Genomic DNA, 23,667 nt, shown 5'->3' with positions numbered 1-23,667 from the left:
TGATTTAAAATATACGAACGATCGGTATTGCGACGCGCGTGAGTGTTATAATTTATAAATGATAATTGCTCTAAGATACGATCGCAAAACATATGACAAATGCATAGTTTATTTTATTAGTTCAATGCTGTTTTCGGTCTATGACAGCAACAACGCATAGTATGACTTCTATAATAATAATAATATGTCATTTATTTCAGTCATTTAAAACCCATTTCAATAAATTGAATAAAATAGAATAAGATGTACTTAACAATAAAATTTTATACATGATAGTACTTAATAAAATAACTTAAAAATAAAATTGCCCCCAAGGGGAGTTCGTACAAAAAGTAATGTACTGATAAAACTATTTACGGTTAATGACACGATGCACCGAAAGCCAGTAATGGAGTATATGATTCTCTGGGTGCTCAGAGCATACACTGAGAATTTTGCTGTCGGATTCGCGAATGTGAGGCCAAAAAGCAGCATCTCGTGATCTTATCACTGCGAAATAATCGGGGACTCTGACGTTGGCAAACATGCCCGACGCACTGCAATAATTGGGCAGTCTCATCAGAATGCTGCATGCATTATAAGGTATACTTAGTAGAACATATCGCATTACATTGGTAATTAGCGCCACGCTTTTTTAAATCTGGTGTCGAAGCTCCCAAAAACTGTTGAGATTGTACGTCATTATTGTATTGATTACAACATCGAAAGTGCGATTATATACGTATAACACATTAACACACTAAACTTAATAATGAAACGTCATGCTAAAGAAATTGCCGATTTGTACCATTTCAAGGCAAGGTATTACTTTTTATTATGAAAATAAGGGACGAGACGAGCAGGACGTTCTGCTGATGATAATTGATACGGCCTACCCATCATAATGATGATGCCTGCTACTCGGCTAAGTCGAGTTAGTAAGTCTTTTGTGGGGTGATGTATAAATATATATGTTAAAAAACGTTTGTGTGGTAAAGGTTGCTATGACATAAATGACTCTCTTAATGATACCACAGATTGGGAATGGAGTGACCGCCCTCAGGCTATTAAATAATAAGTTTAATTGTACAATATTACTTTGTTAACATATTTATTCGATGAAAAAAAAAAACCCTCTGAGTTTGTTGCGCCCATTCTTCTCAGGTCTGAGGCATTCATTTTGGAATGGGTGGTAGTTTTTTTTTTGACTTTCAATAAGTGCTGTCACATCCTATTTTGAATAAAAATATTTGAATTTGAATGCAGTGCCGCTTAGGATTCAGAAAAAACCCATTAATTCGGAGCGGCACTACAATTGCGCTCGTCACCTTGAGACATAAGATGTGAAGTCTCATTTGCCCAGTAATTACACAAGCTACGGCGCCCTTCAGACCGGTACAACACAATGCTTACACATTACTGCTTCACGGTAGAAATAGGTGCCGTTGTGGTACCCATAATCTAGCCGGCATCCTGTGCAAAGGAGCCTCTCACTGGTAAACTTACTTAATACATTTCCATTTGCAACTGTGGGAACTGGACGGAAAAAATCTGTGAAGACATATTTCGTTAGTTGAGAGGAGAAATATTGACCATAATAAAAGCTTGTCTAAATCGCGTCAAAATTATATTGGTAATCGTCAGGCGAGTGGTGAGGTTGTGGTTTCTGAATGTAGCTTTTCTTTTTTTATGATAATATATAATAAGGGACGAGACGAGCAGGACGTTCAGCTGATGGTAATTGATACGCCCTGCCCATTACAATGCAGTGCCGCTCAGGATTCTTGAAAAACTCAAAAATTCTGAGCGGCACCACAATTGCGCCCGTCACCTTGAGACTAAGATGTTAAGTCTCATTTGCCTCCCCCCCAGTAGCTCCTGTGGGGTTAAAAAAAGTTTCTGGAGCTGAGCGAGATATCATCTATCATCCCTAATTATATTATAAATGTGAATGTAAGTTTGTTTGTTAAGCTTTTACGTCAGAGATACTAAACGGATTTTGATGAAATTTGGTACAGCGATAGACTAGAGCTTGGGAAAGGACATAGGCTACATTTTATCCCGGAGAAATTCATGACTTCCACGGGATTTGTGGAAAGCTGAATTTCACCTCGATGAGCTCTAACTTAACCAGTAGTAGGTTTAGTTTGACATAGTCAAAATTGAGTCCTTTAGAATTCTTCTCGATGTCATTTCTTAATACGACTAGATACTACTACCGCTTCGGAAACAAATGGAGCTCTGAGAGAGAAGAAGCGGCGCAAGAAACTCTCCTAGCATTCTTTTTTTTGCGCTTTTTTCAATAAAAATATACAATATTGTACAGTCATTTCTATCGCTATAAAATAATCACAATCTAGTGTCAGGCTGTCCGATCATTTAGATAGTCAGCAGTGGAGTAATAGGATTTACGACAGAGCCATTTTTTTATAAAACATTTAAATTTATTTATAGATAATGCCTGAACAGTGGCTGGGACTTTATTATAGAAGTGTATACATTTACCCTTAAAGCAATTATGTATCTTATGAAGCCTATTACAATTAGTTGGAAGCAATCCCTTATGCTATAATAATGAAAATAACTATTAAGAGCAAAAAAAATAAATTTCCCAACTCCTTGTTTGCGCTTTTTGTAATATATAGATATATACATTCCAAAACCTAAAAACCAGCCATAAAACATAGGTCCGGTATGAATTTTAACGTCAATATGTTCGCATCATTACTTTTTGCACGAATAAAACCTTTTTGCTGTAAATGAGGTCATGTCAATTGTTATATGGATACCTTAATTGATTTTTGCAATCATCAAAGCCATCAACCATTTTTTATACCCATAATTCTAACAGAAATATATTTTGAATAAAATATTGAACAGAAGATTTTGTTGATTGACAATTTACAGAATTGGAAGTAGTCATTACAATTGGGGCCATACATAGTTGCGGAAATATGATTCTAATTAGAAAAATTCATTGTCCAAAAAAAATTTATATGCTGTATTCATTGTTTGGATTCGGGCGAGTCTCTAAGAGAAAAATTTGAGGAAGTTAACATTCTAACAGTATATATAGCTAGTATATTTATGAAAATATAATAAATCTCCGTAAAAAAATTGCACAGATTGCAAACGGTTGGTGACACAACGTTTAATTAGAATAAGAAAACAGTGAAGCACCAAAACAAGCCGGTAAACGAGTAAATACAAAGCCCCACTTACACTAATACAAGTCGATCGGCCACCATAATGAGACTTGCCATCGTCTGACAGATCAGTGTGCGTCGCAATAAAATATTTTAAAAATGCCGTTGCGCGTTGTGAAAAAGTATAAGAACAACACTATATAAGTATTTGTGGCCATATATGATTATTTAAGGGAGAAAAAATTGTGTAAATGTTATCCCCCGTAACCACACACACACTAGCATAAAGGTGTTTCACTTGCTAATATCACGGCGCGGAGTCCTTCTTCTTTTACTCGTCCATGGGTCCACAATTTTTTTGTGAACGGTGTTCGCTTTTATAACATTATCACGGATAGATATACTTGCCAGAAAATAAATTTATGAATGTGATAAAAGATCTGTTATGTTCTAATTCATATTATAATATACAAGATTTTGTTAATGATAAAATAATTTGTTCAGGTTTTTATAATGACATTTAGTTTATTTATATACTTCCGACATTTTATATTATACTAGCTGAACCGACAGACGTTGTTCTGTACATCTATATATATATATATATATATATATATATAGATCGATGTACAGATAGATACATCTATCTATATTTATATATAGATAGATGAATTGCTGTTCGTTAGTCTCGCTAAAACTCGAGAACGGCTGGACAGATTTGGCAAATTTAGGTCTTGAATTATTTGTGGAAGTACAGAGAAGGTTTAAAAGGTGAATAAATAGGAAAATGTTCGGAATTAAATAAAAACAACAAATTTGTTTTTCCTTTGATGTGTCCATATATAATTTCTATGAGAGAATTTATTGACGCACGGTTTGACAGTTCTGCTGTGAAACAATTTCATTACGATAGCAGGGTGCATATTTTAGAAGTAATTCTTGATTTTATGATATATTATTGACAAATTCATAAAAAAACATTATTATATACAGAACAACGTCTGTTGGGTCAGCTAGTAATAAATAAAATACTGTTTTTTTTTATTGAATAGGAGGACAAACGAGCGTACGGGTCACCTGGTGTTAAGTGATCACCGCCGCCCACATACTCTTGCAACACCAGAGGAATCACAAGAGCGTTGCCGGCCTTTGAGGAAGGTGTACGCGCTTTTTTTGAAGGTCGTATCGTCCCGGAAACACCGCACAAGGAAGCTCATTTCACAGCTTTGTAGTACGTGGAAGAAAGCTTCTTGAAAACCGCACTGTGGAGGACCGCCACACATCCAGATGGTGGGGATGATATCCTAATTTGTTGCGTGTTCTGCTAAGGTGGAATTCGGCGGCAGGAATCAGGTTGAACAGCTCTTCGGAACACTCCCCGTGATAAATGCGGTAGAAGATACACAATGAAGCGACGTCTCTACGCAACGCCAAGTGATCCAGCCGTTCACAGAGCACTGGGTCCCCGACAATTCGAGCTGTTCTGCGTTGCACGCGGTCAAATGGATCGAGCTGATACTGGTGCGCCAGACCAGAGATAAGACCAGCGCTAGAATATGGGCCGGCTTGAAGAAAATATGTCCATACAAAACAAATAATGGAAATAAAAATAATTTTGGGTCTCAAATCGAAATAAAAACAATCCTATTTCTCAAGTTGGACTAAACTGCACTCCATGAAGTAATCCCCATTAAAATCCGTTCATTAGTTTAGGAGTCCATCGAGGACAAACAACGTGTCACGTAATTTATATATATTAGACTAGCTGACCCGACAGACATTGTTCTGTAGATAATAAAAAAACTGTTTTTTAGGAATTTGCCAATAATTTTTCATAACATCAAGATTTCGTTACATGTGCTCCTTGTTGTTATAATGAAATTGTTTCACAGCAGAACTGTCAAACCGTGCGTCAATAAATTCTCTCATAGAAACCATGTCCATACAAAACAAATATTGGAAATAAAAATAATTATGGGTCCCGAATCGAAATAAATACAATCCTATCTTTCAAGTTGGCCTAAACTGCTCTCCATGAAGTAATTCCCATTTAAATCCGTTCATTAGTTTAGGCGTCCATCGCGGACAAACAACGTGTCACGTAATGTATATATATTAAGATTAAGATGTATAGATATCTGACTTGCACGTTATTCCTTTCACCGGAATATCAGTTATAATATTGTATATACCATTATAGCTACCTCGTTTTAAAGTAAATTAAACATTTTAGAAGTAAATATTTCGTTTCTATTTATAATTCTTAAGTATGTTTGAAATTCAGTGACGAGAAATATTTCTGTAGATGTTCAAGTAAGATTATCTTATATATAAAATTCTCGTATTTATATATAAGGAAGTCATCGCAAACGCAATTACATTAAAGAGATTGTACGTGTTGAGCTTGATATTTACAAATATTAATGGCCAAATATGCTTCAGCACGATTACCACGTTTTCCACTTACATTAACTAATAAACAGCAGCATTTAAAATGTTTATGTTAATTTGTTTAAATCCTTAAATCTCTTAATAGTGTGAGAGCTAACAACGTCAGGAAATATAAGTTTTAGGTTTGCGAGTTTTTTGGTATTCTATCTCTCCCACTCTCCCATTACATAGTTGTTACAAAATATCTATTACAAAGTATACATTGGTACAAAGTAATTACTTAAATTTTACAAGTATTCTGGCCTCACACTAGTATTCCCTGTGTCGTGAGGTCCAGTCTCTTTCCCTATATTAGTACAAAATAAAAATAAAATAAATTCGCGCGTGTCTGTGTATGTGTACCTTTACAAGTAAAATATTGATTTTTTAAATAATTTTAAGGTTTTATTTTTGTTATTATTAAAACTTTCTTAATCATAAATGTATTATTGTAATTTGTATAATAAATCGTTGGTTACCTTTTAACTAAAAGTGTTAATACTTAAGTTAAGATTTGTTAAAATTTATCATAATACTGTTTGTTTCCTATACATGAATAAAAAAAAATGAATAAATTATTATCTACCAGATATTTTTATCATTGTTAAGACTTTACAAGACCACAAAATATTACTTTTTTTCAAAATTTATAAGACTGTGATTTTGATAGAATGTGTTTTAAGTATTTAATAACCCATAATTAATTTTCCGGACAGTAATTTGGTTGCTAAACCTCCAGTCAGACTGGTTTAAAAGTGAAAAGTTTTGTGGTACCTATTTTTGCTTGGTTTGGAAATGGTCTGAAAACCATTGAATTAATTTGTAGATTAATATGGTTTCACAGTAATAATTTATTGTTGTACTAAATTAAGAAAATAATTAATCTTAAGTATAAGAATAAACAAAAAACTATGTTATTTTCACTTCACACACTCTGAAATTCATCACGAGATAATAATCTTTACTGGTTTTAATAACTTTGTTATTTTTAACCCAGTATTAGTACCACGTTAGACATATCCCATACAACACAATTTGACGATAAAAATAAAATCGAAGAAATTAAATGGAAAGAGAGTCTTTGGTAAGCTGAATAAAAGACAGATCGAAGACATAGTAGAAATTGGAGGTCAAAAATTGGCGAACGATTGGAAAAAGAAAAAAAAAACAAATGGATATTTCTTTTCCCTAGGGGATCCAATAATAAAATCAAAAACTACCAAATAAGCCTACTTAAGAACAATAAACCTAACCAATGTGGGTCCACGAAGTTCAAAGGAAACGCAAAAGACTTACCCCCTTATTCATAATGGTCCGCTAACTTTAAACAGCCGCTTAGGAGTGTTTTTTCTCATTCTGACTTAGGTCAATAGAAGAAGACAGAGTGATAATTAGCAATGCTTTGAGTAAGCAGACTATTATGAATAAGGGGGATATTATAATTGTAGTCAATCAAAGATTTTGATTTATTTTCCTGTAGATGCATTAAAATAATTATAGTCGTGTTGGTGTGAACCTACAAAAAGATCCTCCGCCATTACCAACCCACGCAACAGATTATCAATGATGTACTTTTTGCTCTCATTATTTTGTCATACATCCGTCTCTAGTTCCGTACCACAGAACCTTGAAGGCATCTTGAAGCTTTACAAATTATTATGGTTATTATGGCCTATACAACCAAGTATGCTTTGACTAAACACATCTTAAACTTGAGTCAATGATTGCAATACAACTGTATCTATAAACATAATGTGCATTTTATTCAGCTTGGAGTAATTTGTCTTTTGTTAAATAGGACTTAACATGGCAGGCTTTAGTTCAAATGCTTACAACACGTACACGGCTTTCTCGAGTCATTAAAGTTAGAATGAAAGTGATTAAGGGCGAGAGAACCTTTTGTGCTTACTTATAACCCTTTATTGTTGTGTATTTACATTTTTATTTATAATCACTTTCAAGAAAACTGTTTGTAGTGATTAAACGTGATTGAACTGAAAAACTACAGTGGTCTAATATCACTGCCCTATGTATGATTATGGTTTGTGAAGAGACTTTAGTATAGTTCAGTTCAGCCCTGTTTCACTGCGGCCAATGACATCTATTGTGATAGCCACTGTTAACTATAGTTCCCTAAGAAGATGGATTATTTTCATAAATCTCGGTATATACTTTGCGGTGAACTGACGTATCTCAAGTGGTTCAAGTAACGGGGTTTCATCTGCACTAATACAGAATCTACAATCTTTGAAGCCTAAGATTGAGAGGTATTTGTTAAATCTGCAGTGTCCTGTTACTGCCCTGGTTAAAATGCGTACAGTTTTCCTACCTACTTCTAGTGCCTCATGTGCAGCCATCTTGTTAAATGCTTGGGGATTTGGGTTTTGGAATGTGTTAAGCCCGGAGTGGTGCTCCAGAGTTTATTACTTTCTTATGAAAAGTGTCATATGTAAGTTGCATGTAAAAGTAAAAATCAAAGCCATTTTGAGTCTTCTTCTATTTGTTTTGATAAAATCTACATATATGTCGATTTGTTAAAATCTACAGCAACGGGCTCATACCTACAAGATGGCAAATGGTCATCGAACAAAATGCCACATATTATATTCTGTAAGTAAATAAAGAAACTGATTTTTTTAATTTTCAAATAAAATACTAAGAAACTTTTTCCCCAAACTACTACAAGATGGGTCGTGCAGAATTTAAAAAATATGTGTGTGATTCAATTACTAATAATTGGTCTAAAATAAGGACTTTATGACAAGATCATTTTGATTGAGCTTAGACTTGGTTGCGTATATTTGGAGTAATCAATAATAATAATAATAATTTCTTTATTTTATTTAATAATCATGTCCCGTAGCCGTGCCAAGCTCTAGTGGGACCCATCTACTATCACGGACCAACTATCATTGCCAATAAGCCTGATATTGTTTTGGTAGATCGGTTAGAGCGTCGGGCATTTATTGTTGATATCACCGTTCCGTGTGATGACAACATCGTAAAAGCTGAGAAATATAAATTGTGGAAGTATCTAGACCTAACACACGAGGTTACTGACATGTGGGATGATGATTCAACAAAAATTCTCCCGATAGTCGCTTCCGTAAACGGTCTTGTAGCAAAGAGTCTCGACCATCATCTCTAGAGGCTCTCGCTAAATAACTGGATTAAGGGTCGGATACAGAAGGCAGCTGTTTTTTATATAGAAGAGGGGGCAAACGGGTAAGAGGCTCACGGGATGGGGAGAGGTGAGGCATCCGCCCATGGACATCCGCAACAACAGGTGTCAAGAGATGCGTTGCCGGCCTTTAAGGTATGATGTTAAAATGCTCTTTTCTTGAAGGTCCCTAAGTCGTATCGGTTCGGGAAAACTTTATTCAATTAAGCTGAAACTAAGCGTTTTAGAATCCTCAATATTAATATTTCTTTTAGATTACTGAATCTCCAATCTATTTGGAAAAATTGAGCTCGTGAGAATAACATACAATAAACTCAACGGCCACTCTTTTCAATCAATAGAGTATTTTACAATGCCTGTAATATACAAAAATAAATTAGTTTGTAAGGTGCTGCATCCAATATAATATTATGAATGATGTTCAATGTTAAAAGCGGTTTAAGAGTAATAAAGAATTAACTGTATAAATAAGTTAGTTATCCTATATTGGATGCATCAACCTTTAAAGGAACCGTGTAAGGATGCTTCGTAAACATGATGGTCGTGATTACTGACGTAATTAGTAATCGCATCCAACTAAGGGAATGAAAACAATTCATTCTGACCCATGTGGTTCTGGGGATAAGGCCCAAAGATAGCCATTGCGACTATTTAAAAGAAATATTTATGTTGTGTTTGTTATGAGGCCTACTAATTCATACATATATAAATTTAATTTCTTCAGACATACAAATATTATCTGTTGGCGCTTCTTGTAATAAAATACACTCTTATATTATATGCAAATATTTATATGTAATGATAATCCTAAATCGTTCGATAGCTAGGTATACCTAGTCTTGCCATAAATTATGACAAATAAAAAAAGAATCTATTACTTTAACAGTGTATTACTTTAATACATAAATATAAAACAATTAAGATGTGAAAAGCTTATTTGAAGTGGTTTCCATTGGCTGCAATACAGTTCTTTAAACGTTCAGCCCAGTTATCAATAGAAGCACGCACTCTTTCCATGGGAAAATTCTTCAATCTCAAGTTTTAGGTACTCCAAATTATCATGACGTTTAGAGCAAGTCGTACTCTCTAAAACTGACCATAAATCATAATCCAGCGGATTAAGATCGCGACTAGACGACGGCCAGTCTTCAACACAAGTCCGAAACGTTCGTTATTTAACCAAGACTGCGTATACCGAGCTTTATGATCCGGTGCCGAGTCTTGCTCTAAGAACCATTTTTGGTAATTGAACATGGTGTTGTTAAGGGGCTTCACTACCTTTTCAAGAATCTTGATATACTTGTACCGATGTTTCGATACCTTTTTCACAAAAGGATGGTTCAGTCGCTGCTTCATAGCTAATACCCTAAGAAACCATCACTGAAGTCGGATAGTGCCCACGTTGCACTGTGTCGACTAATTGGGGAGCTTCTTCAGAGCTTTGAGCATAAACACGGTCATTTTGTTTGTTAAAATGTTGCTCAATTGTAAAAAAAATCTCATCCATAAACAAAATTTTTCTTTGACCTTCCTTTGCTTACCGCTTCAGTAGTTATTTCAATTTTACCACCCTGTTCTTTCTTTCAGTTAAGAAATGACCACTATGTCGGTCTCTTATAGGCTGCTAGTCCTAAGTCATCTTTTAAAATACGCGACATGATTCTAGCTACCATCTTTAACTCCCGAGATAAAATCGTTTGCTTTCGGACAGGATTTCATCGAATTCTTTCCTTTACTGTTTTGACCACCCATTTCGTACGAACACTGCCTGGACGGCCAGATCTATTTCTGTCACAAACAGAGGAGGTCTCATTGTACCTACTAATAGCCCGGAACACAAACATTTTACTAATACATGGCGTATGGAGAGTTTTAAAAATTGCATTTGGCTCCATACCTATTTTGTGTAATGCAATCACAGCGATTCGATTCGAAATTCCATTATAATATCGCTAAGTATTGTACAATGTATTAATGTAGCGGTAGATTCAATAAAAAAAATTTTTTGACATTCATAAGTGTCATTTCCGTGACCTACGTGAATAAATTGATTTTCATTTCATTTCATTTATTGACGCCAAAATGTGAAAACTCAATGAGCAATCATATAAAAATTATGGATTCCAAATTCAAATGTAGTATTTTGTTCATTTTTCATTGTAACAGTATTTATGGCCAGACTTTAATAAGAAAGGTGTAGGAATATTCTTGTCGCCGAGTAGAGGTGATTTATGAAATTCCACCCGCGAGAGTTTTTTTATTATGAACAGAACAAGATCTGTCGGGTCAGCTGGTATTAGCTATCTTATATTAGTGTAATTCGTATTATCTTATGTTTACACTATTGTTTACAATATTTGGAAACTTATTAGAGCAGTTATTTAGTAAAGCAATCCTAAGCTAACAGACGTGCAGGCGTCGTGTCGTAACACGGTCCTTGAGGTGACTTTCTCTACCGCCTCATGTGCAACACTCGCTATATTAGCGGCTGACACGTTGATAGCTGTTGGCTCATTGTTTACTGTATTAAGCCACTGTTTGTTATATTAAAATAACATAATAAACACACTAGAACATTAAAAATACTGTCAGCCTTTTCGTGCCAGCTTAATCTCTGAAACAGCTGGATCGGTTTTGGCGTGATATTTGCAGACAGCTCACGTTTTTTAAGCAAATTACGCTGCTTATATTTTAGTTAAACAGTAGGGACTGGATAAGATATTAAAATTCATTTAGTTCATACTAGATTCTATAATATAATGGTGAAAATCCCACGTTTATGGAACCCAAGTATTTATTTGAAATGACTCATTAAATTCATAAGTCAGGATGAAGTACAAAAGTTACTTAAAAAAATTGCATTCATATGAGTGACAAATAAAATTCATTAACAATAAATTTAGAAACATTAATCCCAATTATATCATTCAAATAATCTTTCAAATTTTAATAGGCCTTACATGTTAAATTATTTTGTACAATGTATTTAATTGGTAATATTTTAATATCATCCGATAGTTTACTATAAAATATAGCACAATCCACTTTAAAACATTCAGCAATTTTACTGAACCTTATAGATGCAAATTCGAGTTTATGTTAGTTTCGATTATTGACATTATGGATATCACTATTCTTTTTAAATTGGCTAATATAATAATAACTAGCTGACCCAGCGAACGTTGTATTGCAATATAAATAAAAAGATTCTCAGACCTACCAAATATATGGTATAATTATTATATTCAATTGCCATCTTGCAACCCTCTTGCAGATCTGTGAATGGAACAGAATAATATGAGAATCGCGATACAAAAATAAACACTAAAGGGGTCCGGAGAAGTAAACCCTCCTTGACGCACGCCGCACTCTTATCCAAATTCATTAGAGATAGCGTCGCCCCAGTTTATATAATTTGTTTGGTTTCATACCAGTATCTCAAAAGATCTACAGTTTTCCTTTAACAGACTATTAAAGATTTTTTTTTTAAATTTTGAAACTTTATCGCTGTGTAAAATACGACAAGCCGTCAAAATGCGGTCAGCCGTAAAAATTATCTGTAGCAGTCGATTTTTTTTTGTATTATCTATGATGTTTTATTAACTATTCTATTACTAATTAGTAACTTTGAAGTATGTTTAGTTATAAAAAATTACTACAATCGTTAGTAATAATCGAAATTTAATCTGTAGATAAATCTAAAAAAATCATAAAAAAAGCATGACAGCCCTACTTCATACGAAATTTGTTCAAATTATGCAGTATCTATTGTTAATGTTATCTAACAAAGCGCTAGCTTGTTTAAAAACAAAACCGTCGACGTTCGTTTTTATAAACAAACCCAAACACTTGAACAGCAATAAATTATTTTGTAATCCGAGCCCGTTGCGTCATGCGGCGGTAAACAAGAATGGCAAGGGCGCCACGCGCGGTGTGGCAGCTTTGCACCTCAGGGGATAATTGTACCTCGCGAAATTGGCCTAAAGTTTTTGAGACTGGAGAGATGGCCAATTTTATTTTTAGGGATAGGATTCTGGTGGTTAGAACTGTGATCAGTACTATCAGTAAACAGCTCCGCCAATTTATAATAAATTTACATTTTATATTTATTAATATTTTTATGAGCGTATAAGAGGTTCTCGTATATGTACTGGCAGTGTACTGTCATAATATTAATTTCACTAAACTTTTCTCTTAATGAATCCCTTGAACGCATCTTATAGACTGGCCGAATTGCCCTTTTTCTGCAGCACAAATATGTTGTTAATTGTTATCTGCGGCCCTACCCCACAATATAATTCCGTACGATATGACACTGTTATAATCAAGTCTAGCCGTTTCAATATCTGTCAGCTGCCTAATTTTTTTATCGCAAGTACTGCAGGGTTACATTAAGGCGAGGTTTTCCCAACACTTTAGGTAAAAATTGCGCGAACGTTAGATTCGATAGGTACGCATGGACTCGGGCGTCGGGCATGGCTGAGAACGAACCGAGCGGCGGCCATCTTGGATTTCAAAAATGATCCCAAAATCGTTCTCTGCACCCTCGAGAACCTCGGACATGATATCCATATTGCTGAAATCATAATTTTGTGCGGCGGCCATCTTGGATTGCAAAAATGATCACAAAATCATTCTCTGCACCCTCGAGAACCTCGGACACGATATCCATATTGCTGAAATCATAATTTTGTGCGGCGGCCATCTCGGATTTCAAAAATGATACCAAAATCGTTCTCTGCACCCTCGAGAACCTCGGACACGATATCCATATTGCTGAAATCATAATTTTGTGCGGCGGCCATCTTGGATTTCAAATATGATCACACAATCGTTCTCTGCACCCTCGAGAACCTCGGATACGATATCCATATTGCTGAAATCATAATTTTGTGCGGCGGCCATCTTGGATTGCAAAAATGATCACAAAATCGTTATCTGCACCCTCGAGAACCTCGGACACGATATCCATATTGCTGAAATCATAATTTTGTGCCGTGGTCATCTTGGATTTATCTAACTTCCGTAAAGTACATATATACAAAAATCCCGCGTGGCATAATATTCAAAATAATATTACGTAAATCTTATTTTAGTACTTTCCGACTTACATTTACCTATATATTTCAACAAATACGCTGTCGCATCATCATTATTTTTTTTACTATGATTCCCGCTTTGTACTTGTTTGCTAAAATCTTACGTAATGTGAACCCGAGAGACACGAACACAATACCTTCCTTGACAGTGGTCACGGGCGTACTGCTGGCTTGAGCGAGCATGCAACCAAGGCGTCGCGTTTGGTTTATTACGAAAAAAAATAATATAAAATAATTCACAAAGCGTATTGATAAATCCCACAGTGATAACTGATAAATACTAGTAAACTATCGAATGAAATAAGTTTTGTGTTTATAGCTATCATAGTTTTATGATAATATAAACAATTCAAATAAAAAAGACTATTTTTCAAAAAATAAATCTATCGAGATTTTTTTTAGTAATCGTGTTCTCGAAACAGCGATAATTTAGATAAAGAAATGAAGATAAACATGTCAAAAAATTGGAACCGTAGTATTTGTAAAAGTATTTTAAGTAGATTTTTAAAAATGTTACTTTTTAGGACTATAGCGCCTTAAGTCTTTACCACGAGCGCCCCATTGTAGCTATATGTAATGTAATGCCTAGGAATGTTGTCGTTTCTACTACAGCAGGTTTGTCATTATTAATTTTTATAGGTGTAGGTTGGTGCTTTATATTTGGAATTGATTGGTAGCACAAGATAGCTTTTTACACAGTAAGTAAGAATTGCCAAGTATGTTTTAAGCACAATACAGAGGCGTTTCCTGCGATACTGAACCTCGCCTTGGCTGTAGTCCACGGGGAAAATAGAGACATATTAGAATCGAATTTTTAATAAATTTCGGAGTCTCGAACGAGAGTGTAAGTTTAATACACTTTTCATGATTTTATTGAAGTTCTAAATTCAGATTGTGGTGAAAATGCGATACTTAAAAAACACTTTCGGGTAAATACTGAGTACAGAATTTCTCAGTATCTAGATATCTCAGATATTTCAGTATACCTGGAACCAAGTAGTAGCAATAACCAAGTTTTGAATATTAAATAATATAATCCCGACACGGGCGTCTGGAAGACGATATATTATTCTTTTATTATAATTGTACAATAAATAGCAATTTATTTTAGCTAATCATACGCTATTTAGACCTTTTATATATTATAACGGGAAAACGGTAGTCGTAAGTAAGGTAAGTCACTCACTTGATTAAAAGTGAAAGTTTGTTTTGTAAATGATATTTATCACTTTCTGTTATTGTTATAGTTATAACGTTGTTTATTTTTGAAAAATGTATCAAATTACTTGTAATAGCAACCTTAACCTTATCTGAAACGGAAATAATATCAAGGGCACCAGCGAAATGTTCCTAGCTTGTCTCACGAATAAGGTTCACCCACACTAAGCGGTATATAATAATAGAATGTGTTTTATAAACACAATGGCTGTGATATATATATTTTTTATTATTTAATTACAAGGGGATTTATTTAGGACTTATGTTGATCGCTGAAGTAGCGTTGCTTAATAAATTAATGTCCAAATAAAATAAAATAATTTGGACTGTTAGCATCAAGTGTAAAATTTTTTATTATTATATAAGAAGGACTAAGAGATATCGCTTTATCCACTGCCAGTAAATATTGTTTTTAAAGTACCTTTTTTCAATGTAATGACGTCAATATCGCTGATATCAACACTTATTCTGTTCATACAGATGTCATCACGTACGTATCCACCTTATTCTGCACTTCACGCTGATGTGAATCTATTGCTTGAAATGTCCAACGAAGGCATTGCATTTATAAGAAATTGGCTAGGAAAAATGATCATAAAATTCTAATAACATAATTGATGAGAAATCATCAACCGCTTAGTATGGCTTTGCCCTTACATAATCGTTGACTACTTTGACACAAACGAAACAAATGTCAAGAACTTAGCACCGCGTCTACTGTTGGCTTTGTTTGATTTTAATTTATAACTTTCTTATCATACGATCACCAAACCGGTGAAGGTGATTTCGAAGTAATCTTTGATAGTTATACCCACAAATTTATCTGCGTTATTCGGTTCATTTTTTTCGTGAAAGAGGATAATAAACTGGCGTGACCGCTTCTCACACTTACTGCACCAGATGAGAAGCCAGCGTGTCAGCTTAATATTAGTATATACTTTTTTGAAGGTATTTATGTCGTTTCGTCGTGTCCTGAAACACCGCGCAAAGAATTTCATGGAAGGAAACTGGAAAATCGCACTTTGGAGGAACTCTGCATATCCTGATGTAGAAGATGATATGTTGTCTGTGTATTCGGAGACAGGCGTAAGGTCAAACAGCTGTCAACAAGTCAAGAAGACACGCAATGAAGCGATATCAGAGTACTGAATCTATGAAAATTCAAACAGCTCTGTGTCGGATGTGGTCAATTGGTTCAAGCTGATACTGCACCAAACCAGAGAAGAGTCCATCTTATGAAATTCCGTCATTTATCAATTTGTAATAATTTTTGACGAACGAAATGATTTTACCTAGTTTTATCTAAATTTCATAATCATCATACACAGTCTGTATACGTCCACTGCTAGACATAGGTATCTCTCAATGCAACATAATGAACCCGATCTTCAATTGGACGTAGTTCTTGAAAAACGTTCCAAGCCACAAACATCACATTTTAAGGAATTCGTGTTTAAAGTTTAATAAATATTAGTGTATTCCATACGTCATGTGGGTTGGGCTACTAAGATTTGAGTATGATATCATTTAAAGAGTGACAGCATCACATGACCAGTTTTGTTTTCGACGTGATTGTGGTTTGGAACGTTTTTCTGGAATTACGTTCAATTGTTCTCTTCCAGATGCTGCCAGCTACTCTCCGTATTATCATTCACCTAGCGGAGGCTATCTGTTCTGTAGCTTATATGATCAGAACATGACAAAGACATTGAAAACATATTGGGTAACACGGCGTAAGTAGGGCCGATTAAAAACTTTTAATCAAATTATAACAATTCTTTTCTTGTTAGGACCTGATTATATTTTAATAGGTTTTATTCCGGCAGCTTCTATTTCAATTTTTTGAACTTCGTAGATAATTTGTGTTCCGATCTCTACTCACGAGTCATGGGGGTCTTAAGCCATTTTCATAGCATGCTGAGTAACTTTTATTCATACCGTGAGTTAAATAAAAACAAACCAAACCAAAGACACCGATATAACCCAAATGATTGCGAAACTGAAGTGGCAGTGGGCAGGGCATATAGTCCGACAGACAGTAAAGTCCTCAAACGGCGACCATGTACTCCGGTACAGATGCTTTGTTAGAGGCCCCCCACAGGATGGACCGATGATCTGGTCAAGGAGGACAGAATACGTTGGATGATGGCAGCGCAGGACCGATCATGGTCTTTAGCGGAGGCGTTTGTCCGGCAGTGGACGTCTTCCACCTGATCTGATGATGATGATGTGTGAAGTAAGTTTTTACATTTTGATTAAACTTTTTATTTCATTACTTTTTAATTTTTTTTTTCATATTGGCTATCTGTGCATAAAAACAAAAATAGTAAATAAATGACGTTGCATGGACCAAGACGCCTGAGAAGAGTTTTATTAACCTTTCCAGATAGATTATAAGTTTTGTGTATATTTTACTTTTTATCTTTATATAATATATTAGAATATTAGTTCCTACTTATTTGTTTCATAATATGTATACTGGGTAATTTTGGCTTTAATAAAAACTTATTATTATTATTATTACTCAACATCGTATTTTGAATATAATCATTGTATTATGTTGAAGAATATTGTCTTGAGTTCGTTACCTTAAGTCAACATGAGCCAGCATTTCCGTGTTTGAATTTAAATTGCAAACGATGACGCGCCGATGTACCTTCTTCTAACAACAACTTTACATATTCATTAAATTAACATCTTATTTATCTAGAGTTCATTTGCAACATGGAGGAAACGAGCAGGTGACCTACCTGCTACTTAGCGAACTCTTACAAAGAAATCAATATGCTTGACAGACCCAAAATGCGTGATTTATTTTGATAATTCAATATACAAAAAAATGAGGAGTGAATCCGATGCGTGGCTGACTGTTTACGATTTGTCAATCAAAATCAGTTACAGTATCAATAGATTCGATTTCCTTTTCTATCTTGGTGAATCTCCGTTAGAGATCTTCTTCACTCTTTTACAAGCTTGGCTTTTTATGAAAGAAATTTTTTTTTTTTTATGGAATACGAGCGTACAGGTCACTTGATATTAAGTGATAATTGTTGCCCACATTCTCTTGCAACAATAGAGGAATCACAGAAGCGTTGCTGGACTTTTAGAGAGGTGTCATGCTATTTTTGAAGGTACCTATGTCGTATTGTCTTGGAAATACTGCACAAAGTAGCACATTCCACAGCTTGATTGCTCGTCGAAGACAGTTCCTTAAGTAGAAAGTAGTATCTATACGATAGTATAATGTATATAAGTCGTAGCGTAGACATAATATATTTAAAATAACCTGATACATTAAATAAAAAAAAAAACTCCTATTTTTGATCTTAATTTATTTGTTTATTTATTAAAGAAAGAACAATATCGACATAATTACATTTGATAACTAAACAAAAATACCTTATAATTAACTGCAAAGTAAATACTTTTTACTGGAAACATTAAAGAAACGATATTAGCGTGTTTCAAAAATTAAAAAAAATAGCATAAAATTATGTCAAATAAAAAAAACTTTATCTAAGTCAGAGCTAAAAGTGAGGGTAGTAAGTTTTTTGTCGATTATTATGTAAGAGCTGTATCACTGAGATAAAATAGATCGATGCAACAGACGTAATTGATGTATTCTAGATAGACTTTGACAGGTGTGAGAAAGTCGAGAAAAATTTACTTTAGAATTAACCTCTATTTTGAGCAATACACGCACACTAACACAATGTGTCATACAAATCGCGAGTAGCTTGTCACGCACACTAAAGTATTAAACCTGGCCTGTTTTTATCGGTTGTCTAACAGCAAGCTTCCTTTTCCTCTTCCTGTCTTTCTCTACTGTTTATCTCATCACGACACCCTGCACTACACTTTTTTTTGTGAATTTTTTTATATAAACATATTTACAGCTAGTTTTAAATTTCATTCGTTTTTGGCTTTTTAAAACATTTTACATAGTTATATGTTATCCTTCAAGACGTAGGGTTTTAGGAATAAGTTTTTTAAAATTGCTGTTGCTACAGTAAGGTAATTTATTAATTAGATTACAAGCACTTTTATAAGTATTTAATAACCGATAAATAATCTTATAGTTCGATTTTTTGTGTGGTAGTAAGTACTCGAAAACTGATTTACGACAGCAATTACTGAGGACAGTTTTACTACACATACTTTCATTAACACCAACGAATGAAATTGTCCTCCGTTATAGTAAGATGGGGTTAAATATGTTACTTTTACTTCATAGCAACAGTAATTATTATAATTATGGTACGTTCTGTTCGTGATCAAGACACAATCAATCACCTTTAGAAACGAGTTCACATCCTTGTTGTCATATATTATACCTATATGTATGTAATATTATGACGATACAATAAGTAAACATCCGCTAATTGTAGTTCTTTTAAGCAAATTGTCACGGACGAGTAAAAAAACACCGAAACAAGCCGGTAAACGTGTAAATACATAGCCCCACGCACTTACACTAATACAAGCCGATCGGCCGCCATTATGAGATTTGCCATCGTCTGTGACAGATCAGTTTTCGTCGCATTAAAATATTTAAAAATGCCGTCGTGCGTTGTGAAAAAGTGTAAAAACAATACTATTAAGGTATTTGTGGCCATATATGATTATTTAAGGGAGACAAAAATTTGTAACTGGTATCCCCCGTAACCGCACACACACTAGCATAAAGGTGCTTCACTTGCTAATATCACGGCGAGGAGTCCTTCTTTTTTTACTCGTCCGTGCAAATTGTTTCCTACCGATAAGTTTTACGTGGATATTTAATTGTACAAACCCTAATACATTCAATATTTGTTATTTTATCATTACAAAAAAAAGTATATCGAACACATTTGTGAAAATTATTCCACGAAAACAGCAAATCATTGACTAATTTCGATCAATTCACAATTTAATTCATAGATCGCTAGTACCTCGCCCCGCGCTACCCCGTTCCGCCACAGATAGGATTCCCACATTGTAATAATTTCATTAATAATCATCCATGATTTTCGGCATGATTTTTGAATAGTCCTGTTGTTTTCCAGCAACCAAAAAAAACCTGACTTAGACGTCAGTAGCATATTAACGATACGTTTTATAAATAGACATCCCTTTTTTGGTTATTGACACTCTCACAATCACGCTCAAAAATTGTCTGAAGCAAAACTCTGCCTGCGCGTCTATTATACAGAGTTTTCGTTCAGTTGTTTCGACCGCGCTTTGAATACAACGCCACGCAATGAAAAAGTGTTCAGTGAAAAACTGTCCAAATAATATTATATCCACACTTATAAAGGATGGAGTGTCGTATTTCAGGTAAGTACTCTATAAATTATCAAATTTGTGTAACAAAGTTGACGTTTTCAATCTTCTTACTAAATAATTACATTTCAATTCACGTGATTGATGTAGTATTACTACTTCAAATTAGCGTATACTACTACTTTGAAAATTACTGCCACGCCATAAGGTATTAATTTGAATGAATGTTTTAATGTTATATGTATAAGTTAATGTATATGTATATATAACGCCGCTCAGATATTTCTTGGCGACCTTTTAATAGGGATAATTAGGAGTGCAGTTATTCGTCAATGGTTAATAAAAGACAAGTGATGTTCATGGTCCATCATTCAATAAACCCCTAGCACTCAGTAAATGTCAATAGGCTAACGTCAAATAATGAGGTATAAAGAAACTCCAAAGTGCATTGAAAGGGTCTTCTAGAAAGGTTGAAACACCTTTTCATATGCTCAGTTAATGTAGTGCGTTCCATTGTAAAAGCAGCCAGCATCTAGGAATAGTACACTACAATACAAGTGCGCAAAGTAGGTCGTTCCCGCACGAACGTAGCGAGTGCAGGATGACCTACGGGCGCACGAGTATCATATACAATTTTTCCTATTAAGTTGCGCAAAGTTCGACCAGTATAATTATTTTCAAACATTCCCGCACGCTCACCACATTCCTGCACGCTCAGATACATTCCCACACGCTCTTGTCAACGAACTTTGCGAACGCAAATGCATGCGCAAAATCTAACTTTGCGCACGATCATAAGATAACTAGCTTTCATCAGAATTATATAAATGTACCCCAAGAACATTGATTGGTCTGAGACGATACTGTACCATAGAATAAATAAAAGATTTAAGAGTAAATGTATACACTTTTATAATAAAGTCCCAGCTGCTGATCAGGCATAATCTATAAATAAATTTAAATGTTTTATTAAAAATGGCTCCGTCGTAAATGCTACTACTCCACACCTGAATAACTAAGTGATCGGATAGCTAGGAACTACATTATTGTTTGATTATTTTATAGCTATAACAATGACAGTGCAATTTTGTATATTTGATTAAAAAGAGCGCAAAAAAATAATGCTGGGAGAGTTTCCTGCGCTGCTTGTTCTCTCTCAGAGCGCTATTTGTTTCGGAAGCGGTGGTAATGTTAGAAATGACATCAAAAATAATTCTAAAGGAATCAATTTTGAGAAAATAAATGCCTTTTATGGATTGTCATTTTTATTTAATACTAGCTGACCCAGCAAACGTTATATTGCCATATAAAGTCATAAAACAAAATCAATAATTAAAATTTTTGGGGTATAAACAATTTATGACGACCGATTCTCAGACTGTGGTTGGAATAGAATAATATTAAAATCAGGATACAAAAATTGGTGTTCATTCATCCATTACTTTTAATGCTGAATAATACTAAAATATAAATTAAAAAAATTGCCAAAAAAATAAAAATTAAATTTAGGGGTCCACCCTTATCATTTTATTTACAATTTCATTATGTCATGGTCACTGTAGTTGTGTTTGATGTGCACAAACTCGTTGTGCATTCTAAGCCTATCTACTTCATTGTCACTTACTAAAGAACGCAATTCTGACATAGCAATACGACTATTTTCTTTATCTATCTCTCTCTGGTCATCATTGCGGTTAGCACGTGAGGTAGCTCTTCGCACATTTGATTGATTGCGACGATCTAACTCATGTCAAATTCTCCTCGGCATCTTTGATTGTAATTAATCAAAGTGAGAAAAGTTCAACAAAACAATCACAAAAGATCAACAAAAGCACGTAGCGGTAATCGTCACTTACAACGACAGAAGGATGCACTCTTTGTCTAAGGTATCGATCGACATAGATGATGGATATTGGTTGTCAAATGTCAAATATTATGTCTAGGTTCAGAAATTTAATTTGTGACAAAACTTAAGATTTAGCAGTCTACATAATCTGATAGATAGTTAACAACTGTAGCTAATTTACCAATTATAGTTAGCTAAAATTAAGTCTATGTTTTACCTCCTGAGAAAGTTAGAAAGATATAAAAAATCTAATTAGTTATTCGTTTTAAACTATTCTTTCAATTTGATATCTGAACGACGGGGGACACATCAAATGAAAATCAAAATTGTTGTTTTTATTTAATTCCGAGCATTTTCATATTTATTAACCTTTTAAACCTTTCCTGGACTTCCACAAATAATTCAAGACCAAAATTAGACAAATCGGTCCAGCGGTTCTCGAGTTTTAACGAATAGCAATTCATTTTTATAGATATACAAATTGGTTCTGCATGGCTTTCTAAACTTAAAAAATTTTTGACACTTTGAAACAAACGCCTATCATTTTGGCACGCAACAAGCGAACATTGGTTGAAAATTGACACTCTAACCAATTATAGCATTGCTAAATATTTGACTTTTCAAGAAATTGTTGCAATTTCTTTGAACTGATTTCATGCTCAATATTAATTATTCTAAAGTTATAAATTTTATAAAAATGTTTGACTATTTTCTTTTAAATCGTATACATGTTCCCTAGTTAACAGGTAGCCCAAAAATTAAAAAATATTAAGAAAGAAAGAAAAATCATAATCAACATTTGACACATGGTTGCCAAAGATTTTACCACCATTTCGAAAAATTTGAGCATTAATGAGAAGAAGTGGCAAGAAACTGATTGCCACTCTTATCGTATTGTAAATTACAAACTATGAGATTATAAATAATCTTACCAGGATCACAGGAACATGACACCAAGGCGAGAAGAAGCACGAAGGATCCCCCAATTCGAGTCATAGCTCACTTCGATATAGATGTCACCTGTAAACAATTTTAGTAAATATTATCTAAGCCCGGCCGTACAGAAAAAAATTAAGAAACTATATGTACATAAAAACTATATATTTTATATTACTTAAATCATAATTTTAGTACCTTTTATTAAAATATACAATTCTTTGTATTGGCAACATGACTTCTGTGATATTTCTTATAAGAGGTTATTTATATAATATATTGAATATTGTCTTATCAGAATATATCAATCCGTTTTCGTTAGATACAGTTCTTGATAATTATATTAGTTAATCAGTAAGCATTATTTGATTCCAATTTAGGATGACCCAGCACATAATACATACACACATACACTTTATTATACACTACACTACACGGCGCCTACTTCTGCCGTGAAGCAGTAATGTGTAAGCATTACTGTGTTTCGGTCTGAAGGGTGCCGTAGCTAGTGAAATAGTTCAAATAATATAAATAATTTCATAAAAAGTAATAAAGAATAAACTGTATAAA

General features: G+C 34.1%; 1 protein-coding gene across 1 annotated transcript in view; it reads right to left on the bottom strand.

The window, feature by feature from the left end:
• Window positions 1–23,667, bottom strand: part of LOC126975823 (dual oxidase) — a 93,677-nt gene that overhangs the window by 51,774 nt on the left and 18,236 nt on the right. Inside the window, exon 2 of the mRNA XM_050823848.1 lies at window positions 23,094–23,181. Within this exon, the coding sequence (XP_050679805.1) occupies window positions 23,094–23,157 (64 nt within the window). The 5' untranslated portion in view covers window positions 23,158–23,181. The remainder of the gene's footprint in view (window positions 1–23,093; window positions 23,182–23,667) is intronic.

Source organism: Leptidea sinapis, chromosome 38, assembly GCF_905404315.1.
Source record: "Leptidea sinapis chromosome 38, ilLepSina1.1, whole genome shotgun sequence".
In the NCBI taxonomy this organism is placed as follows: domain Eukaryota; kingdom Metazoa; phylum Arthropoda; class Insecta; order Lepidoptera; family Pieridae; genus Leptidea; species Leptidea sinapis.
Note: the sequence above shows the minus strand (reverse complement) of the source record. Positions and strands in the feature narration are given on the sequence as shown.